General features: G+C 36.6%; 1 protein-coding gene across 1 annotated transcript in view; it reads left to right on the top strand.

The window, feature by feature from the left end:
- RASA1 (RAS p21 protein activator 1) overlaps positions 1-26,905 on the top strand; it is a 58,070-nt gene that overhangs the window by 15,940 nt on the left and 15,225 nt on the right. Inside the window, exons 2-15 of the mRNA XM_069002155.1 lie at positions 902-1,051; positions 3,533-3,668; positions 4,419-4,489; positions 7,795-7,912; positions 8,775-8,806; positions 12,252-12,304; positions 12,944-13,094; positions 16,005-16,083; positions 18,982-19,102; positions 21,191-21,347; positions 22,969-23,056; positions 25,164-25,241; positions 26,393-26,550; positions 26,824-26,900. Coding sequence (XP_068858256.1) covers positions 902-1,051; positions 3,533-3,668; positions 4,419-4,489; positions 7,795-7,912; positions 8,775-8,806; positions 12,252-12,304; positions 12,944-13,094; positions 16,005-16,083; positions 18,982-19,102; positions 21,191-21,347; positions 22,969-23,056; positions 25,164-25,241; positions 26,393-26,550; positions 26,824-26,900 — 1,469 coding nt within the window. The remainder of the gene's footprint in view (positions 1-901; positions 1,052-3,532; positions 3,669-4,418; positions 4,490-7,794; positions 7,913-8,774; positions 8,807-12,251; positions 12,305-12,943; positions 13,095-16,004; positions 16,084-18,981; positions 19,103-21,190; positions 21,348-22,968; positions 23,057-25,163; positions 25,242-26,392; positions 26,551-26,823; positions 26,901-26,905) is intronic.

Here is a 26,905-nt window from a genome sequence, read left to right as displayed (position 1 = left end):
TGTCTGAAACAGTGGCTGTTTTGAAGCTGGCAGTTTCTGAGTGTAAAAACTAAAGGTTTAATCAAGCAAAGTTAGGTGGAGGAGCTACTGAATTATTGCAATATATAGCTCTGGAACATGCTGTGGCTTGGTGAAGGTAATGAGAACAATGGCTGTCTTTGAAAACTGCTCTTCATTGCTCCTTTTTTAAAAAAAAAAGAAAGTTGTACTTGATCATTTGGAATAGAACATGTGTTCTGATAAAAGCCGTGTAAATAAACTGAGATATGGTGGTTGAATGCTTGAATGGTAGCCGTAGATTAAAATGTTCCTTTGTCAGATTTTGCAGTCTGTGAATTGCCATGCATTGGCACTCCCTTTTGATTGAAAGGGTGCATGTTGGGATTAGGAAAGGTGGTTTTGGGGCTGGATGGTGGCCTGGTGACTGCTGTCCAGTTCTTTACTGGTTTTGCTGCAGCAGCATCTCTTATCAGCTGAGGAACAGCCTGAGACAATTCACTTCTCTGTTTGTGCTTTTGAAATCCCCAGCCTGAACTGACGCCTGTGTAGGCTTAAAATACAAGAATCTTTTAAGTCAGGTGAGTCAGCTCTGTTTCTGTTTATTTAAAGTAAACAAATTAGGGAGGAGATAAAAACTGATGATATGTATAGAGCCTCTGCCTCTTAGGGTTGTTCCTTGGGAAAAGCAGGTTGTCTGAAAAACTACTGTGTTAAAAATACTGTTTACTGGAAATAAGTAAACTAGGAGGTTGAACTTGTAACAATTTGATAGTTTTGAAACAAAGCTTTGGAGTTATATTGGTTATGACAGAAAGATTTTCTTTATTTCATAGGTCTATTTTGTGAGAATAAACAAAACCCTTAAGTTCTAAGGACACTCATTTTTACTCTTTTGTTTCAGGTGGTATCATGGAAAACTTGACAGAACAATTGCAGAAGAACGTCTTCGACAAGCAGGAAAACCTGGAAGTTACCTTATTCGAGAGAGTGATCGGAGACCAGGTTCATTTGTGCTTTCATTCCTTAGTAAAACAAATGTCAATCATTTTAGGTGAGAGTTAAGTGTTTTATTTTGAATACTGTGATCTATTTATTTTTTGTTTCAGAACACAGTAGAGCAGAAACAATGATTGTATTATAATACAGTATTTTTGACTCTTGCTCCATGCTTTCATGGTACAGCTTCTTACTTGTGTTGTTTTAAAACATGCTGCTTAAAAGTTACTTTATCAGATGAAGAACAAAAGTGTGAGGGAACCAAAAATATCTGGATAGAGAAGCTTGCCTAAAGTGGTTTGGATAGACTTAAAGCCCCATACAGGTTTCATTAGTCAGTCAAGGAGATTGTTTTGTGTCTGTTCCATAGTAGTCATTGTAGTTAGCGCAGTTAAAGTGCTAGCAAATCTGGTTGCTTCCTTCATTTTGAGGAGAAAAAAAGCACCAAAACAAACAAACAGCCCCCCAAAACAAACAAGAAAACCCCCAAACAAACAAAAAGCCACCAAAACCAATCTCAAACCAAAGACTGCAAAGAGCTCATATGTTTAGTAATCAAACGGCTTGCTGGAAACAGCTTTCAGCATGTGTTAGAATTAGTTGTTCTAAGTACAAGTAGCTCTTCATCCCAAGTTGCAACTAGGATTACTTTACCATTGTCAAATAGTGTGCATTAGTAAGTTCAGTTATTCATTGGTGTAAATGAAATGTATTTTGAGAAAAGCTTGAAAAATAGTAAGTGGAGTGCTGTAGTTTAATGTTCCTCTTTACAAAACAGGAAAGCAAATGTTTTTTCAGCATTAAAAAAAAAATCTTTGTCAGCTGTCTTGATGGTAACAAACAAATCCAAAGCAAATTCTTCAACTTCTGAAAGTGGGAATTATCCAGAATACCAGCTTATGATCCACTGTGCACATGGGTTGCAAATGTAGGCAACTTTTGGTTGTATTTGCTCTGTGGTGGAAGTGTGATTTGGAGGTCCTGACGTACCATTGGAATGAAGGCATAATTGTTGTAAGTGCAGACAGTATGACACACAAATAGTACCTCATATATGCATTTTGCCATCTGAACTATCCATTTCAGCTCTCAGCTGTACTCCTACTCATTTGGGAATTGGCTTCTGTGTAGCAGTAGCAGAAAAGCAAACTGTTCTAAAACTTACTTTCTAGTGCTGGTTTGAAGTTTTGGGTTATTTGTAATAACTTCTCCTTTTGAAGCCAGTGTCAGGCAATTGACTATTGGTTCATGCACACCATAAAAGTGTCTCTGGTATCTCAAGTAGAAAATAATCTAATTATTTCCAATTCCCCAAGAAAAGGGTCCTTAAAATATTTTCAATCCTTAAAGAATCTTTCTTTGTGTACTTTTGCTGTCCTTTGGAAGTTGTAAACAGACATATATGTTCACGCAGCATATGATTGTGTCAAAATTAAATTTGTTTTCACTTAAGTGTTACCTTTTTTGGTGAGTCAGAGTGATACAATATATATTGAGAGAAAATATTTATTTTTAATCTTTTCCTTTGGAGTTCTCTGTGATTACAGAAGTCTTTCTGTATTTGCTAACTCGGTGTTCCAAAGAAGTGTTTCATTTAAGCTTGATGAAATAATAATCTGACACACTATTATTTCATTTAGAATCTATTATCCATTGAATAATTTGTGAAGGAATCTTAACAGAAAATATGCCAAAAGATCTAGCATATCTCCTGAGCATTGTTTTTTGACTCCTCTTGCAGTGCTATATGCTTATGAGCTTTAGATTTAATCTCTGAAGATTCATCTTTGTTTGTATTTTACATTACTTTTTGGGAGAAACAATTTAATTCAAATTAACGCATTAAAGAAGCTCTTTAAGAAAAAACACAAACCTAAAAAAAATAAACAGGTTTGTAAGAAGTCTTTGTTTTGTTTAACTGCTGAAATGATTATGTAAGCTTTTTTCATTAGATACCAAATTTTTTAATTGAGTTTAAGGAGATACTTTGATTATTCCAAAGTAATTTCTTAACTTTTAATATGGATGCTAAGCTATCTGTAACAAAATGACTAAGTGTTGATGGTGTTTGTTTTCTGCATTGGGTAGTCTCGAAGCGTAGGAGATTTTTGTTAAGGTACTTTGCTACTTTGTTAAATTTATGCCTATTATAAAAGATGTATGTTGTGCATGATGCAGTAATAATGTAATAATGCTGTTCTGTACTAGTGCATTATTTCAGTTTTCCAGGATGTTCACGCTTACTTTTTTTTTCTTTTGATTTCATTTAGTTCTGACAAGTGTACTGTCTTTTTCTGTGAATCAGCACTTTCTTTAGATAAAGAACTGGTGGATCATACAATATATATATGAATTTTTTGGACGAAATATTCATCAGGTTTATTTACATGTTTACAGAGAGCCTGTAATACTGCATTTTGCTGAATATAGGCACTGTTTTAAGAATTAAACATGATCCTAATCTGCTTTTCTTTAAAAAAAATTGGTAGCAAAAAAATATCTAATGTGAAGTTTTTGGGTTTTTTTTAATTAACAGGATTATTGCCATGTGTGGAGACTATTACATTGGTGGGCGTCGCTTTGCTTCACTCTCAGACCTGATCGGTTATTACAGTCATGTGTCCTGCTTACTAAAAGGGGAAAAGCTCTTATTTCCAGTAGCACCTCCAGAGGCAAGTAAAAAAAAAAAAATTCTGAATTTACTTAAAGTTTGTAACTTTAATCACTATTCATCGTTTTCATTGGGAAAAGTATTTTAGAAAGTTTCCTGCAGCTTTGTATAGGCATATGTGGAAGTATAAGGAGTATAAAAATACAATTTTACTGATACAAAGTAATGATAAAAAAGTTGCTGTTTAATAAAAATATATGATGAGGAAGATAGAGGTATTGCAGTTATCTCATAATGTAGTTACATTATTTTAAGTAGACAGAGAAAAACAAGAAAATACTGAGTTCTTGGCTAATAAAGAGCACAGTTGTAATGTAATCGTCACTGTTCTGTGACATTTTGCATATCTCACAATGGTTTCAAATATGCGTCCTTAAAGATAAGCAAGGTTTCTTTCACATGCCCATTCTTAAAACAATAAAGTAATTAAAATGAAATAGAACACTGCAGAATTCCCTGTAACAAACCCCAAAACCTGAATAAAGATGTTTCTGAATGTTAAAATTCTGGACATTCCTTCTGCTCTAAGTGAAAAAAAGTTTAAAATAAGTGCTCTCTTAACCAACTAATTACATGTTTCTAGCTTGGAGTGAGTGATTTTGAGCTTTGAAAATATAAAACTAGCAAGGTGGATATAAGTGATGTTAACCAGTTCTTTGCCCCAGCTATTGCATAATGCTGCGGAGAAGGATTCTACAGTATACAGTATAGAGTATAGAGAAAAAAAACATTGCTCTCTTTTAAACTGTAGCCTGTGGAAGACAGAAGGAGAGTTCGAGCAATTCTGCCTTACACCAAAGTGCCAGAAACTGATGAAATAAGGTATGTTTGAATGACGGTAGTAGCTGTGAAATTCTCAAGAGTATTTATAAATAGTGATAATTTAAGTAGGTGTACATATGCAAATACCTTCCAGTTGCATCTTAAACTTGACACAGTTAGATTAAAGGGTGATACCTCTCTGTTCTTCTGTTGGAAATAAGACCTTTTGTTCTTATTATAGTTGTTTGTATTAATTGTAAGGGAAGGTACATTAGGTACATAGAATTAAAATTAGTAATGTTATAATTTTGAAGTATGTTTTATAAAGCCCTAGATTTTTACCCAAAGGAAAAATTTATGTGTCAAAGAATCCTATATGGAAATGCCTTATCTGAGTGTGTGAAGGAAATGAGCTAGGCTTTTTTCATGAACTGCAACAAAACTATTAGTAGATGTATAGCTAAGGGAAACAATTCAGATTAATAAAGAAAATGAGCCTTGACTACTTAAAAATTCAAGAATGGAAGAAGCGAGTCTTTCAATAGAAGACCATTTTCTGGTGACTTGGAATTGATACTGCTTTCTTGAGATAGTTTTTGTTTCCAGATAAAAAGTTAGGAGGATTTAAAAGTGATTTGTGATGATTTCTTATCTCTGTAATGAGACAGGTTTTGTAAGTTGCTGTAATATACCAGATGAATTGGGAATTTTCTTAGGTTTAGGACTATTATCCTAAAATGTAGAGAAAGATATTAGAGCTTTATATCCTCATTTGGGTGGAAATTTATTCCAAGACTCACAGTCTAGTCTGATTCTTTAAAGGATGATAGGAGGATATTTGTTTCTGTAATTATGTGTTTTAGTAAGGGTTGGACTGGGAAGGGGGTCACTAATGGTACATTGCAACTAAAGCTTCCTACTATGTGTAAGAATAAAAAAAGAATTGAGTCCTTTACGTGCCTTGTTGTACCTATCAGCTTAAGAGGAAATAGCATTTTGTTGTTTTGCTATCATAAAGTAAAGTAAGCAATTAAACTTTTTCTTCCTCTTAGGATAGAGCTGAGGTTTTGAGGTCTACATGGCTAAAATAGTTCTGTTCATGGCATAGCTGAGACCAAAGTTCTCAGTTTGTTCTAGATTGAATTAATATGCTCTTGAAGATGTTGTGTTTTTCAGAGAATCTTGACTTAGAATTTTAATATAATAGTTAATATTGAGCAAGTTTGAAGTGTTACTGAGTTAATTTCAGCTTGTCTTCCATGCAGTAACCATACAGTGATGGAGGGTGCTCTTGTTGTCTGTCACCTGTTAAAGTTGAATAGCCGTTGAATTTATTCCTCGTTTTCAATAGTGGTTTGTTGCTTTTTGTTTTTTCTGTTAGCCTACTTCAGATGAGAGCCACACCATAGACATTTGCTATGAAATTTTGAATGGAAATAGTAGTTAATGAGCTTCAGTGCTTTATTGTTTTTGCTGAAACCTGATGCATCATGAAACATCATTGAAAATTCTGTGCTGGAGTGAAAGGTTTTCATATGACCTGAGTTTGTGCCCTTAACGTTTAAGGAGTAACTTACACTAGTCTACCAGGAATGAAAACTCCCTTAGACCAGATGCTGGGTCCTGCACTTTGGCCACAGTAACCCTCTGCAGAGCTACAGACTGGACGAAGAGTGGCTAGAAAGCTGCCCAATGGAAAAGGACCTGGGGGTGCTGGTCAGCAGCAGCTGAAGATGAGCCAGCTGTGCCCAGGTAGCCAAGAGAGTCAATGGGATCCTGGCTTGGATGAGCAGTAGTGTAGCCAATAGGACTAAGAAAGTGATTCTTCCCCTGTACTCAACACTGGTGAGGCCACACCTTGTGTACTATGTCCACTTCTGGGCCACTCAGTTCAGGAAAGCCATCAAGGTTCTGGTCTGTGTCCAGAGAAGGGTAATGGAACTGCTAAAGTGTCTGGAGTACAAGCCCTATTAGGAGTGGCTGAGGGAGCTGTGGGGCCTCAGCCTGGAGAAAAGGAGTGTCAAGGGAGATTTCATTGCTCACTACAACTCCCTGAAGGAAGCATGTAGCCAGGTAAGGTCCAGTCTCTTCTGCCAGACAACCAGTGGCAGGATGAGAGGACATAATCTTAAATTCTCCTTAAGACTCAAGGGCAGCTTTAGGTTGGACATTAGGGGGAAATTTTTCACAGACAGGGTGATTAGACATTGAAGTGCTGCCCATGGAGGTGGTGGAATTACTGTCTCTGAAGGTGTTTAAGGAAAGACTGGATGTCGCACTTAGTGCTGTTGTCTGGCTGACATGTGGTATTTGGTCATAGGCTCAATAATCTCAGAGGTCTTTTCCAACTTAATTGATTCTGTGATTCTCTGATTCTGAATGTTAATGCTTCTTATGCTTTTCCTGTACCTAACTGCATTGCATCTCTGGTAACTGCTCTGTATTCTCTTTGTATCACTTGTCTACAGATGTGAGAACATAATGAATAGGTATTCAGCTGATGCCTTTTCCTGGTCTTAAAATCAAGAGCCAAACACGGTTAGAAGGGGAAAAGGGATTTAATCTTGGTATTTATTTTAAGGATCCTTAGGTGCACATGTCCAGGTCAAATGCACTGACATGCACACCACAATGGACCCCTCCAAAAGATCTGGTATAACGTTTTGGGTTTTACTAATTAGCATATCTATCAAAAATTCCCCAACGAGAGGCTCAAGTGAGCCCTCCTCCCGAGTCTTCCCCTGGATGGTTCTATCTCAGTTTACAGAATGTGTTCTGGAGAGGACCTTGGGGTCTGGGGCACACTGATCCCTAACTATGAAGCTTCTAAAATGTTCAAGTCTCTAGCTTGACAAACAAGTCCAAGAATGTAGGGAAAAAGCACTAAGAATACAGAAGTTGTAAAAAAGGTATAACAGGGGTATAAAAGAAAAGGCAAAAAATCTTCATGGCATCAAACAACTTACATTATGCAAGATAATCTTTCAATGAAAGGAATATTATTTTCTTATAGCCTACTAAGGGTTATTTTACTTCTATTTCATATTTGATCTCTCTTGATAAAAGAACAATATTACGGTATTTTAGTATTGCTGTGTTATTTTTGTTTTATACATCAGCACACTTTGAAGTTGACAGCACTGAAGTATGTGTTAGATAATAGATGTAATTCAGAAGTATAAAAACTTGTATATCCTTAACTGTGAGGAAAAATACACATGTGCTTGGAATATCAATTCCTGCATTTTTCACAAATAGGTTTTCCCAAATATTTTATGGTAAATATACTCAAGAATTCATTGTGTTTATTAATCTTTATATTATGATCATATGTCTGATTTAAATCTTACTGTAACCCTCTTCAGTTTCCTTAAAGGAGACATGTTTATTGTCCATAACGAATTGGAAGATGGCTGGATGTGGGTTACAAACCTACGGACAGATGAACAAGGTCTTATTGTGGAAGACCTGGTAGAAGAAGTGGTAAGTAGTTTTTTATTCAAATTTCTTAAATGAACGGGATTTTTTGATAAAATATTATTGAACAAAAACTAGTGATATTTAATTGCTTGTTTTCTAATTATGTACTTTTCTAAACCTAGTAATTTGATCTACTAGTTTTAAAATACTAAAACAAACCTTTAAGCCTAATGCATTATCAAAAAAATGCTTATTCATGTGTTGTCTAAAGTGAAGTACGAATAAACGGTGCTGTAAATTTACTAGGCACTTCGCTAAAATCAACTGTCCTGGTGAAGAATCATTAAATTGCATTTCTTTCTTGCAATTGCCATGAAATGTTCACTAACTCAACAGAATGTAATTTTGCATTGTGGTAGGTCTTTCTCTTTATTCAAGGATGAAATTTGGGTTCAAAATTTATTGGTGAGAGGAAAAAAAGGAAAAAAATAGATTTTTTAATAATACCGTCTTACACAGTACATATGTTTTGCTAATAGCAATGTTACTTGAGATGCTTTTCATAGACCTGTGTCAGGATGTGAATAGCTAAATTGAAATGGCAGTACTAGACTATTGATCTATAGACTGATAGGTCAGTGGTAATTTAACCTTAGGAAAGTTGAGATTTTAGGAAGTTACCACTTCTAAAGAACTTAGATCATGACAGAAGTAATCATCAGAAATAGCATATTTTTGCTGCATTTTAACCTAATGAATGAAGAAGAAGAAAAGTTTTCATAGAGCCACAGTAAGCCCTTTGGTTAAAAAATGCCTCAGACTTCTAAATGTAATTTTTTTCTACAGAAGGTCTTAACTTATGGCTTTTCTTTTTGAAATTGAGTTGTACTGTTGTCATTCACTTGATATGTTAATTTTCTCCTAGGGAAGAGAAGAAGATCCCCATGAAGGCAAAATGTAAGGATTTTTGTTTTGTTGTTTAAAAGCAATCATAACTGTTCGTAAACTTCCACTACTACTACTACTACTTCCACTACTACTATTTCTAAGTTTTTGGAAAAGTGACCAAAGAGATTTATTTTTTAATCTCAATACTTTTTTATATAGTAGCTGCTGCAGATGCAGTGGTAATTAACATGAAAAAGTCCTGTAAGGTATGTCTCTTGCTAATGGGTATTGCAGTGCTAAAATCTTAGATGAGGCCGTGTATGATCACTTTCAGCCAAAATATGCACCATAGAGTATTTCTTGAACACAGTTGCCTTGATTGTAACAAAGCACTATTAGAAAGTGCCTGTGTTTGCCTCATGGCTGGGAGTGTTGATCTGCCAGAGGGTAGGGTGCTCTGCAGAGAGATCTGGGGAGGCTGAGTGAGGCCGATGGTATGAGATTCCACAAGGACAAGTGATGGTTCCTGCGCTTGGTTCACAACAACCCCTGCAGTGCTCCAGGCTGGGGCAGTGGCTGGAAAGCTGCTCAGCAGAAAGGACCTGGGGTGCTAGTCAGCAATGGCTGAACATGAACCAGTGTGGGCCTTGGGGGCCAAGAAGACCAGTGTCATCCTGGCTTTCGTCAGCAGCAGTGTGGTCAGCAGGACGAGGGCAGTGACCTGTACTCAGGACTGGTGAGGCCACACCTTGAGTTGTAGGTTCAGTTCTGGGCTCCTCACAGCACGAAAGATACTGAGGTGCGGCAGTGAATGCAGAGAAGGGAAATGGAGCTGGGGAAGGGTCTGGAGCGCAAGTCTGATGAGAAACACCTGAGGGAGCTGGTGGGGCTCAGCCTGGAGAAAAGGAGGCTCAGGGACAATCTCATCACTCTCTACAGATGCCTGAAAGGAGATTGTAGCCAGAAGAGGTCTCTTCTCCCAGGTAACAAGTGATGGGACAAGAGGACACTCACTCAAGTTGCACCAAGGGAGGAGGATTAGATTGGATATGAGGGAAAATCCTTTGCAGAAAGGGTTGTCAAGCCTTGGAACAGGCTGATCAGGGCAGTTGTAGAATTACTATCCCCTGGAGGGATTCAGAAGGTGTGTATATGTGACGCTTGGGGACATGGTTTAGTGATGGACTTGGCAGTGCTAGGTTAAGGATTGGACTTGATCTTAAAGGTATTTTTTGACCCAAAGGGTTCTGTGATCCTACAGTTCTGTGATTTTTATAATAACTGTCTTGGTTTGAAAGACAGGTGTCTGCTAAGGAAGGCAGGAGCCTCCCTTGGAATGGAAAATGTAACCCCCTTCCTTCTGAATTATTATAATTCTGAAATTAAGGGGCTTTCAGGTGAAGAGATGAGAAAACGGAGTCACAGTTCTTTACTAGTATATATAACAATGAGTATGGCAGTAACAACAAACAGAAACCAAGTGAGAGCCTTCTCGGCTGTCAGGCCCTTTCCCCTCGGGTGCAGTTCCGCTCACAGCCGGCAGGGGCGCTGGCGGCTCCCGGTGAGCAGGGCAGGTGCGATGGTCCCCCCGCGCCTGCAGGGGGCGCTCCGGAGCGAGTTGGGGAGCACACGGTAATGGCAGCTTGGCCTAGACGGGAAGGGATGGAAGAAAGGCTTGCTTCACAAATCCTCTGGACAGCCGATCCTGGTGCCCCCAGCAGGACTCTGAGGAGCAGCCAACTGGAACAGCAGGAATGGGCACAAAATCCCGGGTGGTAGACTCCACAGCTGCAGTGGGAAGGAACCCCAGGATATCTCGGCAGGCAGGGGGTGAAGAGCCGCAGTGTAGCGAAGGCTCAGAGCAGTGGCTAAAAAATGGCGGGATGGGGCAGTGGTGGCTGGCTCCCAGCAGGGCAGGGAAAAGTGGGCCCAGTATCCTGGGAATTTCCCCTTGAGGCACCTGAGCAGATGGTGAAAAGTCCCTTTTTTAGTGAAGGTAGGGTGTTAACAAGCTTCCAGTGCAACGGCCGCTCCCACGAGCAGAGCTCCACTCATGATAGAAGAAAGCAGAAGCCAGAACCCTGCAGTGGTGATGAATTCTCCCCACAGTGACTGCAGCCTCTCTCTCCTCCAAATGCCCAGAGCACCAGAGAGCTAGGGGCTCCACTGAACCCCTTTTCCCCAGTCCAGATCTTGCGGCATCTCTGCCTTACACGAGAAACGTCCAGGTAAAAGAGAGGGTAGCCAGCTGGACTCCTCCCCTGAGCTGTGGCCATGTCTTTTGTCTCTCGTGTCTTTTGTCTCTCTTAAGTATCAGTCGTTACTGTCTCCCTGTCATGTATGGGGGAAAAAAACCAAAAGGAGAACTCCTAAAACCCCAACAGTAACACTTTAAAGTTTGAAGAAAAAGTCACAGTCTGTAAGTTTCATTCTATTTGCTTAAATACGTTAACATTTTAAAAATGTTAGAATCAACACTGTGTTGATATGTCAGTCTGTTTATAGATTACTTTCACAAGTGAAGATGAGTAGCAGATAGTTCTAAAAAATGTCTAGTGGCTTGATGACTAAATCTGATGTCCTCATTTGTTTGTCATATTGGTGCTTGCTGGTTTTTTGCTGTTTCCCACTTTCTAAGAGGCCAGTGGCAGAAGGAGGCATTTCATTGGCCTGTTTGGCTTACTGTGTTCTGCTAGTCAATTTGGCAGTATGGATATCTTCAAATGTGGATTTTTTTATTTTTATATTTCCACAGTAGTTTGTAAGATATGTTTGGAGCTTTGATTCTGTCTTTCAGTGGTTGTTTGCCTTTCAGAGGAATCCATAAATTAAGATCTGAAGGTAGTATAGAAAGAAAGTTAGAAATTGGGGTCTTTTCTGATAAACAAAAGCACCATATCTTTAGCTTTCCTTTAAATACAAATTATTAAGTTGTAATATATTAGGCTTTTCTGAATAGTGGTAAGTATCAGGCTGACTAGGCAGAGGCTGTGAACTTTTGTGGGATACTGCTCTGACACAGGACTCTGGGAAACTACAAAGGTGTCAGATCAAAGCAGTCTGCTTTCATTAATCTCACAAAGCTAGGTTTTGTTACCACAGCTCTGGCAAATTTGAGTTTGAGGTTTTCTCTACATGTTTAACTTCTTGTTTGAGCTTCAGATTTCATGATTCTAGTACATTGCTGTATGACTTCAAATAATGCCTATGAAATTATCTACTTTTTGGGCGATTCATATCCATCTAAACACAGTTGTATTTGAACATCAGCTCCAAATGTTGGATATTTTTACTGAAAGTAATTTATTTATATATCTATTAGTGTTAGTTTTTTCATACTGTTGGTAGAACAGAATCATTAAGCAGCATAGTCATTGATTGTCTGATCTATATATATGTTGGATCTTTTAAAATAAAGATTAATTCATAGGTCCCAGAGCCTTGGATGTCACCACAATCAAAAAAAGAGAGCTGGTAGTCTTGCTTTCTAATTTTTCTCTTCATCTTTGTTAAGATGGTTCCATGGGAAGATCTCCAAACAAGAAGCTTACAATTTGCTGATGACAGGTACATGTATTTGTATTTCTGATGTGAAATACAGTGATAGTGAAATGGCACAAAGTGATCCTATTAATATTAAACTGTGGCAAAACTTCCTTTTATGTCTGAACATATATGATTGTTGTAGATTCTCTAGCCCCTCTGGTTGCTACTTCAGTAGGATACTACATTGGAAGAAAACTGTCATGGCTGTCAGTACTAAGTATGTTCTCAAGTAAAGTTAATTTAATAACTTTTGGTTTAATTAATTTAAAAATTATTATATATGGAATCAATTATTTCACTTTCATAAAGCAAATATTTCTTTAAATGAAAATATTGCTCTGACCCATTTTGTTTAATAGCCTACTTTAAACACTGGAACAGAGATTGTGTTTTTTTGAAAATGTTAGCAAACTTTTTTTTGTATGCCGTTTTAAAGAACGGCAAAGATGTGGCTAGGTTGCAGGCTACAGCTGAACCATTTTTTGTTAATTTTGGTGGTTTAGTACTAGTTCTTCTAGTTTGAGATCACTGCTGGAATTTACCTTTATAGGGTTTGTATTTCTTCAAGTGTGGAGTTCTTCCTAGTTTGTGTAGAAATAGATTTAGTAAGGGTTTACGTATATCACTAAGAAAAATAACACTATTATGATGTCTTTTCAGTTGGTCAGGTGTGCAGTTTTCTTGTGAGGCCTTCAGATAATACCCCTGGGGATTATTCACTTTATTTCCGGACCAGTGAAAATATTCAGCGTTTTAAAATATGTCCAACATCAAACAATCAGTTTATGATGGGAGGCAGATACTATAATAGGTAAGTTTTGGTGTCAAAAAACATTGTGTATATTTTAGGCATGTATAACTTGCTCCTGATTATTATTTACTACTACGATTTTAAGACTGTAGTTTTCTGTATACTAAATATTTTCCCTAATTTCCTTAGTAGTTGCTTCTAACTGAACAAATTCTTACAGCTTAAATAACCCAAGTGTAATTTGTTTCTCTTGAAGTATTTGTGGTTCTTCTGCAAACCAGTTGCTTCACTCTGTAAATTGTGGTTCCATAACTTGAGGGTCAGTAATTAAGAGAATACTCTGTTTGAAACAGCTTGGAAGCTTCTCCATGTATTATTGTCTGTTTGAAAAGGGGAAAACAAAAATGCTAATTTTATCTGAGACAATCATAGAGTTTTCAAATAATAAAAATGGGTATTTAGAAGAAAGGGGAAAAACACCTTCATTGTTGGAAAAAGTTACTAAATTGCATTGAAATATGTGCATAATACTTGGAACAGAAATACAGATGAGTTCATTTAGAGTGAACAAACTTAAGATGCATTTCTTTTGCCATTGGTGCAAAAATACAGTACAAAAGGGAAGAGAAATAATGAGGTGTTTCCCCTTTTGTGGGAGAAACTATCAGTACACCACCATCTTTGAGAGTATTTCTTTTAGAGTTGTTGTAGCTGGAAGACTTTTCAGTAGTGAAAACACACTTCCCTCCTTAAACAGAGATCATTGCCTGCCTTGAAAAAAATCATAGTTTTTCCAGTCCTGCTCACCTAGAATCAGGGCATTCTTACCCCAGTAGGTAATTTCTGTCACTCCAGCTTGGCTTCTGAGTGGGTAGAGATTCAGCAGCTGTTGTGTTTGAGAAAATGTAAAGGTCTCCTCACTAAGTTCAGTGGACTTTTTCATATGACTTCACTCGCATGATGCTTTGAGGCGAAACAATTGGACCCTTATGAAGCTATGCCCATGCCACACCCAGGCTACTTGAACAGCTTCTTCATTAATCCGTCTGGCCTCCCACCATCCTCACTGAAAACCAGGCTAGCTGCAGTGTCAGCCTTTCATGAAGGTAAATGCCCATTTCTAGTTATATGGCTTATTAGGAGAATGATAGGCCAGGAGCCCCCCACACTTGGTAATGTCAAATTAATCAGCAAGTTAGCAGAACTCTGATTAGTCTCAAATGGTTTTGTAGCATTAAATAGTATATTTTCAGAAAGTTATTCCACTGTTACTGTTTCAGATTATTTTATAATACAGTGCTTCACTTGGGGTGTAGATTACATTTATCTGAAAGAGATTCTATGCAGCTGAACAGAAAACAAGATTGTAAAGTTAAGCAGCAATAAATTATGACAAAGTGCTTTAAGAAAGTTTTTTAATATTTTGGTACCTAGTTTGCAGAGATCTTCCTCAGTATGAAAGAAAATCTATTTTGTTGCATGTTTGGGAGAATTACCACTATACTCTTAAGCTCACATTCAGTATCAGGTTGGTAAATTTGCTGGAAGCTCAAACATGTAATGAGGAGTGTAGCCCTTAGGTGCTTCATAAAGGCATGGAGTGCTGGTCTATATGTTACTCGAAAGGAGTTTTAAATACAACTGAGTTTATTCTTCAGCCCATATTATAAAATGCATAAATTTTGCAGGCACCTGCTCCTTACATTGAGGAACTCCTGATGTAATTCCTAATCAAGGAAGCAGAGGGTGCATTGAAGGTCAATGAGTGAGAAAAATTATACAATGCTGTTTTACAAAATGTTGGTAGTTAGCTATTCAACATGTGAAATATAATGACTGAGTCATTGCTTTCTGTAGTGTGACACAGTTGAAATTCTTAAGCAGAAAAGAGCATATGCAGACAGCATCTCAGTAAAAATTGAAATTAATTACTTTATTTCATTAAAACTGAAAGAAAAATTAATCTCATTTTACATACCTGAAAAATAAAAATACTTGTGGGAAGGTCATTTTACCAAGTTTGCACTAGTTCATAGCTTCAGAATGAGATAGAAAAGCCAACCAAGATGCCTTGATATGGCTTTATTTAGAAGTTTTTGAGATTTTTACAGTATCAGCTATTGTTCTGTGTTGAACACATGCCTTATTCATATTTTTGCACACACAGCTAGCTGAGTATGCGTGAACTGAGAAGACACACTCAGTATATTTTTATCTCAATTATTTAGCTCTTTTTCTAGGTTGATATTTTGCATGTAAGTGATCAATTTCTGTTGATGCTTCTGTTGCTGTTCTTTGTTACAGTGTAAATTTCAGTAGCTGCAAAAATAAATTACAGCAACTTAAATGCCTTGAATTTCAGCTTGTATCTCTCACTACTTCTCTCCTGAGCTTCCAAGTACAATTGCAATCTGAATCTGGTGATTTGAATGAATGCTTCCCTGTAGAGGAGTGCTACTGACATAAGTATTTAAAAGGATAGCTCAGTGATGGTCAGTCATAATCTGTCTAAGCTCTGCTACAAACCTTTTCTGTTTTCTATTCCTGTCCTCCTAGAAAGATTGCACTTCACTCAGGGTATGTCCCATTCCACTTAGCTAATTACTCTAGGACTTACTTGGAAAATTATTGCCAATGAAATAACAATTTTCAGCCTCGTTGGAAAGCAGGTAATGCACATGTACTGCTTGAATGTGGAAAGTGCAGTGTCCTTGTTTGACATTTTAAGCAAGTCATTAAAATATTTTGCAGAATTTAGAATTAGTACATTCTGAATACAGTTTTGTGAACTTTCTTGACTTTAGTAATATTAGTAAATTGTCATTGCTGCAAATAAGATTATGATGATTAACACTTGATTTTATTAAAAATTTGTGGGAAACTTTTCTGTGGTTTTATGGAAAAGCAGATTCTCAAACAGGAAAAATTAATGTGTTTAACATTTCAATCTTCTTTTTCTTACTGGAACAGTATTGCTGACGTCATTGAGCACTACAGAAAAGAACAGATTGTTGAAGGATATTACTTAAAAGATCCTGTTCCAATGCAGGTAGGCTTTCATCTATGAGCCTTTGATGTTGAAGTCACAGACTGAATCATTATCAAGTCAATTTATGAAATGAATTACAGCAGAGATACCAGTGGTAGTTAAAGAGCATCATCTCCAGTAGTCAGTCATCAACAGTTTCAATGTTTTCAGCTTGTCTGTTTGTTTTATCCTCAAATACATACATTTACCAAAGACTGGCTTGTAGCCAACAGAAGGTATGGTAAGTTCTGTCTGTCCTGTGAGATGTTCAACCTCTGCTCTGTGCCCTTAGCTCACCATACTTTGATTTAGTCTCATTTTAAGGGGAACCAGTCTGCCCTTCTCCCTTCTATGTCTTGGGTTTTTCTCCTGTCACAGGAAACTTGTACACACAGAAAAGCGTCAGGGATGATTGCAGGGCTAGGATTGCAGCACTTGTTCTGGAGTGCACTTGCCCCATAGCAGAAGTTGATTGTAAGAGATCACCAGTAATTAAGCACACCACATCATTTAGCTTTTCATGACCTTATAGCTAGTTATAAAATTTATGTACCTATTTTATTCCTTTTCTGTTCCCAAGCCTTCCTGTTTCAATGGAAATGAGAAATTTGCTGTCCCTGTCCTCCCTAAAGAGAGTTGCAGTCAATTCCTACCTCCTTGTGAGATCTTTCATATTAATATGAGAGCATTTCCTCTATTTACCAAGCTAAGCACACGAAAGCTGATCCTGTCTCTTTGTAATGTTTTCCTAGCTGCCTTGCTGCTACCAGTTTGTGTGAACTCACCTTTCTTGAACATGTACTAGAACAATTCAGAGTAGTGCCATGTTATGCATAATTCCCTTTCTCTCTGGTAAGCACTTAATGAACATACATGTAATTTTCTGTGGTGGGTTGACCCTGGTGAGCTGCTAAGGACCCGCACCTTTGTTTGCTCACTCCCTGTTCCTGTGGAATGGGGCAAAACCAAAAAAACCTCCTGGGTTGAGATAAGTACTGTTTTATAAGCAAAGGAAGGGGTGATGGTGATGCAAAGGCATCACTCAACACTTCCCACAAGCACAGTGATGCCCACCTGCTCTCTGAGATCTCTCTGTGCAAACAGGCATATTGCTGATCGTGATATTACATGACCAGGGATATCCCTGTGATCAAGTGCCATCATCTGTCCTGGCTGTCTTTGCTCCCAGGATCTTGTCCACCAAGCCACCTCACTGAGGAGGGGGGCATAGTGGGAAATGGAGAAGGTCTTGAGGCTATGCAGGGTACTGATCAACAAGAGCCAGAACACTGGTATTGTTTCAGTCACAAAATCGAAACACAGCACCTTAAGGGCTGCCATGACAGAAGTAGTTAAGTCCATCCTTGTGAGACTCATATGTTGGCATAGCCAACTTACCACAGCCCAGTCCTCCAGTGAGTGACTCATCTGTTCATGTCTCATCTTCTGTAAGTATCAACAGGTGTAACTTATGTTTTGCACTTGGTATTGTATCTTTCCTGTACTGCTAATTGTGTTGTGTCCTTGGTGCTTCCCCATTGTTTGCTGCTGTTAACTTGTGCTCAGTAATGTGATTGGGACAGAAAGCAAATAGGACTTCTGAGACTGCTCCTTGGAAAACTTCATTAGTAACTTCCTTTGTGCACCATTATTCCTCTTTAATCATGGCAGTAAGTCTTCATTTTAGCTTTTCACATATGTGAAACGTAGAGTTTCTGTATTAAGAAACTCTGCACTGACTAATTTTCCATATGAGAGTACTTCGGATTCTTTTAACCTAGCCAGATACACTTGGGACTTTATTTAAAAATTTAATGGTCAGAGGTGCAGTTAATGTTCAGCTTTGTGTTACCTCCCTTCCACATACCACCATGCTCTGTTTTTGAGGGGGGAAAAAAATTGAGAAGTTTTGCATCCTTTTAGGGTCAATCTGATTGAATTCCTGTGTCTAATATGATACTTACTTTAAAATATTTGTCACTAGATCTCTTCTTTTGTGCACTACTCCTTGTGTAATTATGTTACAAACTTTATCTTGACAGATAATTACGTAATATTACAGACGTGGTAATTTCATATCATCTGGATATACCTTCCACTGTAGGTCCTGTAATTCCTGTTAGTATTACCAAATATTTTTCATCTTGCTTTGGTTGTTTTGATCAAAATCATAATTCTTGTAGATATATTCACAGGAAGAAATGTAGGCTATTATATAAGAACTGTGTCTCTTTTCATCTCAGCGATGTCCTTATTTCTTAACAGTCTTGCTTTTCTTTGTTTTTTTATGGCTAAAGAACTTTGCTGATCAGATTCCATAGTAAAGTCAGACCTACCTTGGGCTTTGGCAATATTTATTACTTGCATTTCTTGATCCTACCATTTTTTGTGTGAATTTGTCCTTTTTCTGTTTCTGCTTGCTTCTGTTGTCTTGAATTCTGCTCAATTACAACATGTGAGTTCTAATGAGATTAGTGAGGGATAGTGCCACTTTGAGTTGGTTTTAATTATGATCTGCAACATTTTTGTTGCTTCAGAGTTTATCCATGATTTCTCAGGCCCATGAGCTTTGGTAGAAGACAGTTAGAAGCTAGGTAAATCTTTAAAGACTGGCATAAATTGTAACAGAAATCACAGTGAAAGATCGTGTATTTTTAGTTTTACATGAAAAAGACAGCTTAGAAGTTGGTCTGTATTGAAAACTTATTTTCTTTCCATTTTGGAAATATGGAAAGAGTTACAGTGCATTTCTAGCAAGTGTATAGTATGAAAAATGAGTGCTTTAGTAAAATGCACGAGAGAACAATAGTAGTGACTTGGTAGCATTTTCAATAAGATGATCCTAATTGCAACTTCATAGGTTGCGTTCTTTAATGACAATTTCTGAGCTTAAAGTATGTTTTTCTTACATGTTTCTAGCACCAAGAACAAGTGCTTAATGATACAGTGGACGGAAAAGAAATCTACAATACAATTCGTCGGAAAACAAAGGATGCTTTTTATAAAAATATTGTCAAAAAAGGTTATCTTCTGAAAAAAAGTGAGTTATTTTTTGCCTCTATTTTAGTTAAAGGAATAAAAAAAGCACATAAGGATCACAGAATCATACAGTATCTTAAACTGGAAGGAACTCAAAAAGATCATGCTCCTTGCAGGTCTACTGAAAGCTAGACCACATGGCTGTGAGCATCATCTAGATGCCTCTTAAACCCTGACAGGCTGTGAGCATTTCCTTGCGTACCTTGTTCCAAGGACCAGCCACCTCCTCAGTGAAGAACTTTTTCCTAAGGTCTAATCCGAACTTTCCCTGATTCAATTTCATTCCATTTCCTTGTGCCCTGTTGTTGGTCAGTAGAGAGCGGAGATCAGCACCTCCTAGCTGAACTTAGTGAGTTTAGTGGTACTAGAAAGAACAAAATTGAAGTGGGCAGAAGGTTGCAGAAAGTGTGTAAGGCATATGAAAGATCTCTTTCCTTAAGTAGTAGATGAATAGAACAATGTGATACATGAAATTAAGTGCAGTATGAAAATTTTGGTTTGCAGTTGTTCTGAAAAAATCAGCACAGCACAAAAAGTAGGCATCCTTGTCAAAGGTAGCATTCAAAATCATGAAATGAAATATATTTTCATAAAGTGTCTGTACTTAATTTGGAACTCACTGAGTTCTAGCTGATAAGAGGTTTGAGAGAGCTAGAATACTGTAAATCTGTACATTCACTGCAGAGCACAGCTATTTAATTTTGTTATTGGAAATCAGGTTGTATGTTTTCAATCTTAAATTTAAAATGCATAGTGCCATGCAAAGGATATAGTCACTTCTTAGGGTTCTAACACTGACACAGCATAACATACAGTAAGCACATTAAAAGCTGACAGCTTGACTTGTTTCAGTGTAACCTTCAATATAACCCTGAAGAATTGCCATTGAGCACGTCTTTGAGGTTTTGAGGAAGCTAGTCCCTTGCCAAGTGTTACATTTCTACTTTTTGAAAAAAATCAGCATTAATGAAGGCAGAAAAATGATACCAGTAACAAAATTTCTGCAAATGACAAGAAGGATAAGTTACAGGTGGTAATCTGGATAGTGACCAAATGCAAGAAAGAAGGTATGAGTTTACATACAGCCTAATACAAGAGATATTAAAAAACCCTAAACCACCCCGGACTATACCTTCTGAACAGAACAAGGGAAGCATCTCATCTGTTGAGAAGGCTTATTCTGAGAGGTATAGAGAGATGTCATAGAGTAAGGAATGAAATGAGAATGAATTGGAAAAATCAGGCTAAGAGATACATTAAATGTGCAAATTGGAGTACTCTCTTGTAGAGAGGTGCACAGTGTGTATGGAATAAATGCAATAAAATCAGTCTTCCATCTAAGAGTCATACTGTAATAAATAAATGTTACACTTGTATTTTTAAAACAATGTTGCTACTAGTTTATTGAGGCCCCAGTGGATTTATGATGATTAAAGTATACAATAAAGGCTGAAATTTTTTAAATGGTACTCTGATTTAAGCATTAATTTGTTGCAGAATGTTCATAATCCATTGTAATTCAAAGAACCTTTCTCTGCAGCAAGTGGAACTGGCCAAATTCTTACATGTGGTTGTGCTTGGGGGTTGATTCTGATTTGAGTTTGTATATAAAATATTTCCATTTCTGTTCTTCAGACTGTTTTAAGGTATTGTAATGAAATCTGTTAAACATAGGTCAGAGTTTAGGAGTAACTTCCTAATGTCAGGAGTCCATTTCTTTAAAAAATCTAATGAATGGGTTTCACACTTCCATTATTTGCAATCTGTGTAGATAACAGGTATAAGACTGAGAGGAGCTCACTGTTCAGGCAGCTCATATGCACTTGCTTAATGCTGTTGAGAGCACTGAATATGTTTGAAGAACCTTGTGCAACTCTACCTGCATCTGTGAAGAGGGTCTGGTTTTAGTCACATATGCTATAAAATTGAATGAGTACACTGATGTTATAACTCAAGTGTGATTATCTGTACATTGTTCTTCTCATCGGAATTTGACAAAAACTTTACTGCCCTCTTCTGTTTTCTTAATTTACAAAAATTACATGTTGTTTTAGACAGTATTGTAACCTTTTGCTTGACTCTTGTACAGGTAAAGGAAAGAGATGGAAAAACTTGTACTTTATATTAGAGGGAAATGACGCCCAGCTTATTTATTTTGAAAGTGAAAAACGAGCCACAAAACCCAAAGGACTAATAGACCTTAGTGTGTGTTCTGTCTATGGAGTACATGACAGTTTGTTTGGCAGGTAGGACATTGGCTTTTTTTAATCCTATTGCACCAAGAGTTAATAAGATAAAGAATTTTAGCAAGTTCTAAAAGTTCTACATTATTTTGATAGGTATTTGAAAGCTAACTTGGTTAGAAATCTGTAGGTGCTTTTCTGCTTAAAAACAAGTACTTTGTAGCATACCAGTTCATGTAAGTAACATCCTCAGAGATTGTTTTTGCACAGTTACTATATTCAGAGTTACTTACGCGTCAAATCTTATTTACTGTAATATTTTGATATTCAAAATATGCTGGCCACAAGGGATGTGATTATCAGCAAGAAAGTTGAGAATCGGAACTCTCTTAAGATACCACTAGTAATTAACAAGAGAGTTTGTTTGTTTTTTCATTGGTAGTTACAAAAACAACTCCACTGGCCTGTATTATAGTGTTTTATACTATATAACTACATTTACTTATATAGTAAATGATAAAAATTCTGGCTATCCTAAGGATCTTAATATTTATTCAAAAGTTATACGTAGTTGACTTCTAGTTACTTCATGAAAAACCATTTAAACAAATGTTTAAAATTAGTGGCATTTCTTGGACTGCAAAGACTGATGCTTTGTTCTGTCTGTTTGGGGGTTTTTAAAGTCTTTATAATAATTTAAAAAAAACCCAGCCCAACATCTAACTACTGGAACATACCAGATAAAGGTTATAAGAAAAATTACTGAAATGTTCCCTATGTAGTTGACAACTAGGCAGGAAGCTTTGGTGTATATTGTAATCAAGAAACATTCTGTTTTTTTCTTTTAAACAGCTTTTAAGAAACCCTGCGTTGTGGGTTGGAGCATGGTTGGGTGCTAGGTGGTACTTACAGGTGTGTAGGAGGATGTGCATGGTTGCAGCAACTTAGGAAACTGTTAGTGAGGAACTGCAGCTGAGACAGACTTCCTCCTGCAGTTCAAGTAGCTGATAAAAACCTGCTTCTGCCCTTTCCTCAGTGAAGTCTATACTTCTACAACATTTAAGGTTGTAGAGGTTTGTGTCACATCCTTGAATGTTTCCTGGATGATCCAGTACACATTTCACTGGTCATGAGCGCTGTGGGACACATTTGCATAGGGTATTCCTTAGGTTAATACTGTTTCCTGAAAGAAAAATCCTTAATGTATGATTAACTGGTTGTGAACTAATGCTGAACTTTAATGCTGCTTTTAAACTCTCTAGGATAATCATTGTTGACAGGTTTTTTTCAGATGGCTGGTTTTTTGCCATGACTGTAAGCCAGTGTACATGCCTGTTCAGTACACACCATTCTAAAAACGTGTCAATATTCTGAAGCAGGCTGCATGTACTGAAGTGTAGTTTTCTTAAAGTGACACAATACATTCAAAAACAAAATTCAGTTTTTGAAGGACCTGAGAAATATTGTTGGAGTTCTTCCTCTTTCCATGTGTGATGGTAACGTGTTGATGAACAAAAATTGATGCAATTATTCAGTGCACCTTACAGACAAACAGCAGAAATCTATTAGTTCAGTGTAAACTTTGTTTTGGCACAGATCAAGTGAAAGGTGTTCATTAATATGTGAAGATTAATTAAACTTAATTTTTTTTTGTTTTGTTTTGTTTTGTTTTGTTTTTTTTAAGGCCAAACTGTTTTCAGATAGTAGTTCAGCACTTTAGTGAAGAGCATTACATCTTTTACTTTGCAGGTGAAACTCCAGAACAAGCACAGGTGAGAACTTTATTTTGCTAAGTGTAAAAAAAAGTAACTTTTGTCTTATGTTGTTCAATGATGTTGCCCTTCTGAAACAGGAAGCAAATGTATCACAAATATTTAGTGGTTATATAAGCAGGTGTTAAAATGGACTAGTAGCAGATCTCGGAGGGGAAAGGTTGGTTTTGAAAATCCAGCACCTGTATTGCATGCTCTTAAGGGCTTCAGTTTTGACAAATTCCAGTCAAGTCCCATGGGCAGCACTTACATTATTTTCTATTCTCTGTTTCTGGACAACATACATATTTTTTGACATTGTTCAATTCAGAAGAAAAATTTACATGTATTTTCCATGTTGTAAAACACAGCATAGTAAATGAGAGTTTTACTTCAGAGTGAAATAAATAAAATGCTAATGCATGTATGTGTGCCCAGTGACCAGAGTGCATTGAACTGCCTTTTCCTGTTCTTTGTCCTGTATATAAACTGGTAGTCATGCATAGTCTTTGGCCCTGATGATGCATAGTGTAAGGTTTTCTGGGTTTATATGGTATCTTTTAGTTACTAGCTCTCTTAACAGTTATGTTCACTGATTAAGAATTGTGGGATAAAAGCCTACTTTGGAGAAATAATTTATCAGCAGGTTATATCTAAAATGACAGAGTGTTGTTGTTTATTGAGTTTTAAGCTCTCTAAGTCCACAGCTGTGATGTGTATATTGTGTTAGAAATTCAGCTTTGCATTTGATGTTATTTGAATGGAATGAAAGATTTTTAGAGCACTCATAACAGACTGTATTCACCAGAGCATGAAGGCTGTATAAATATAGTATTTCTTCTGTGCTGTGTATAAAGGAAAGCACAGATTTTCTTGTTAAATTAATGCAAATTTGTTAAATTTGCAGAGATCACCAAGAATGATGTAATGGCATTTGTCATACAATTGTCAGTGTACTGTCTTTGAGAAGGAGTGTGCTATATTGTAATTGAGAATATATAAATTAAATTCCATGCTCCTTTATTAATTTTTGTCATATCTGTAAAACCTTTTGTGTTCTAAAAAGTAAAAGAATTAAGAATGTGTAGAAGATAGAATATCCTGTTTTGTTTCCTGAACATTGGTATAATTTGCTTTTCGTTTTGAAACTGCTTAACAAAGCTGTTCACTCCATTTATACAGAACACAGTTGTTTCAGGTTTCTTTATAATATGGCTTCGGCGCAGAAAAATTTACAGATATTTCTCTTTTGAGAAAGCTCAGCTTTCTTTGCTCTATAACATTTAATAGAAAAATAGAAACTTTGTGGGGTGTAGCTGAAAGCTTTTTCTTGGAAGGGTTTGAAAGTTGAAGCCTAACTCACAAAGTGATCTAGCTGAGAATAGATGCAGTACATATTCCTGTTTCTTTAAAATGTGGAAGATACTGTGAAGAACAATTGAAGCAGTGTTGTGGGGGTTTTAATGACATTATTAAATTGTACTTTAAGAGTAGATGTAAGATCTTTGAGATTCAGACTGAAGAGGAGTCTGTTGGTCAAAACCTAAATTTTGTGCTTTGCAAGAAATATACAGGATTTAATGGTTGGGAGACAGTAACTAGAGAGTGAGGCTATAATACATCTTCCACCTTCCAAAGACAAGCTGGAGAATGTTGGATATATGCTCTGTGTTTCTCTGTTAATTGTTCAGTTTTTGTTTGAAGTGTACACAATGTTATGACTTCCATATGAGAGTACTAGGGAGAATAATCAGACCAGTTTGGCTTGTTAAATGCAGTTTTCTCAGAAGCAAACAAATTTTTCTTAATTTTATATACAATTTGTAATTTCTTGCAGTATCACTACACTGGAAAATTGGCAAAGGTCACGCTGTATATCCATTAGTAATGCTTGATAATTCTAAAAGAGAAAATGGTTCAGATTTGCAAATCCTTAATGAGGTTTTGCTTAGTAAAGATAATAAATTTGCTTTAATATTCAAACATTCGTACTGTGGAATTACAGAAAACTTAGGTTTTGCCAAGCTAAAGTGGAAATTCAGATACTTTTTGTATATACGTCTGTTCCACTGCAAGAAGCTGTATCTGACTTGGTTTCATTACATTCTTCTGCATCCTTCTCTCTTAGGACTGGATGAAAGCTCTGCAGATGTTTTGCAGTTTAAGGAAAACCAGTCCAGGAACATCAAATAAACGTCTGCGTCAGGTGAAGCTGATTGTGGGGTTGGAGGTGCATGTGGAGGAGTATTTTGTCTCCTCTGTGCAAAATGTTATTCATAAATCTTAGAATTTTCCTTTGAATACTAGCAAATCCTGAATAAAAGTCTAAAGAAGTCAGCAGCTTTTTAAATACACCTTGCATGGGAAACTTTAAAAGTTTGTATGACACATAAACAAAAATTTTATAAAAATTTATATGACATGTACATACTCATTATTTACATTTTATTTACATATAAGTACATACTGTTTAACTGATGATATTCATTCTATGTAACAAATACATGCTGAACCATGCCTGTGTCTTAATTTCTCTTGGTCTCTTGAAAGCGCCATATATGCCAGAATTTCTTAAGAGATAGAGAACAGTCAGTCTTAAATTGCTATGTCTGTAATGACTGGAGAATAACAGGGAAATACTTCAACAATTCCTGATATGATTTAATCTTAGGAACGTTGAATGTAGTTGTCACAAGCAGTAGAGAAAGGAATAAAAGGGTGAATAAAAAGGAATAAACCACAACCAGTTTGGTTGTGAACATTAAAGAAGTTTGGATACTTCTGAATAAGTGAACTAAATTAGGTGAATTTACAGATAAAGTGGCAGGTGCGGTTGGGAGCTTCAGGGTGCAAAAGCAAAGCAAAATGGGAATTCTTTTCTTCAAAAAGCAAAGACAGTGTTTATCTACATAAAAGAACACAATGTATTGTGTTGCACAAGAGAATTTTACCTAATCTGTTAGGAAAGCACCAAACAATAAACCACTGTATTTGGAATTGTTCATAGCTCTTACTCAAAGTGCCAGTCTTCCATCTTAGTAAAATTTTCTGTGTCTGGAAAAGTTGTAATTTGCAAATCCTAATGCCTCAAAAATTATTTTAAAATAAAAAGCCAAAATGCCTTAAAAACATGGGTCTGGGTATTTGTTTTCAGTAATTGAGTTACTTTTATTTTGTTGCTTGTACTTCTTAAAATGTTCCAATACCTTTGTTCTTTGCCCTTCTAATAAGGAGTTGTTAGTTTGTATTCAGTATTCACATATTAACATTAAGCCTCTGCACAGAGGATAAAAAATAATTTATTCATGTGCTTTGTATTTTAGCAACAAAAAATAAATTGTGGGGGTTTTTTTTCAGGTCAGCAGTCTCATTTTGCATGTAGAAGAAGCTCATACGCTCCCAGTAAAGCATTTTACAAATCCATATTGTAACATCTACCTGAACAGTGTCCAGGTAGCAAAAACACACATCAGGGAAGGACAGAACCCGGTGTGGTCTGAAGAATTTGTCTTTGAGTAAGTCTTCATTTTCTTGAATTAGTGAATTTCACTTTTAATTTGTATTGCATTTAAGATTTTTAACACTGTGTATTGTTTTACAGTATTTAAAAAAACACTGTATATGTGTTTATACAGCAGCAGCCTTTCAGACAAATTCTGCATGGGCAGAATTTTCTGTAGGCACCTGTCTTTGCTGATAATGATAATTCGGAATTGAAATGAAATTAGGAAAAGCTCAAATGCCAGCCAGATACCGTATTAATTGAGGCTTTCTGTCTTTTCTCCTAGTGATCTTTCATCTGATATTAATAGATTTGAGATAAGTCTTAGTAACAAAACAAAGAAGAGTAAAGATCCAGATATATGTAAG

Source organism: Aphelocoma coerulescens, assembly GCF_041296385.1.
Source record: "Aphelocoma coerulescens isolate FSJ_1873_10779 chromosome Z unlocalized genomic scaffold, UR_Acoe_1.0 ChrZ, whole genome shotgun sequence".
Classification (NCBI taxonomy): domain Eukaryota; kingdom Metazoa; phylum Chordata; class Aves; order Passeriformes; family Corvidae; genus Aphelocoma; species Aphelocoma coerulescens.
This window is presented reverse-complemented; position numbering and strand designations above follow the sequence as displayed.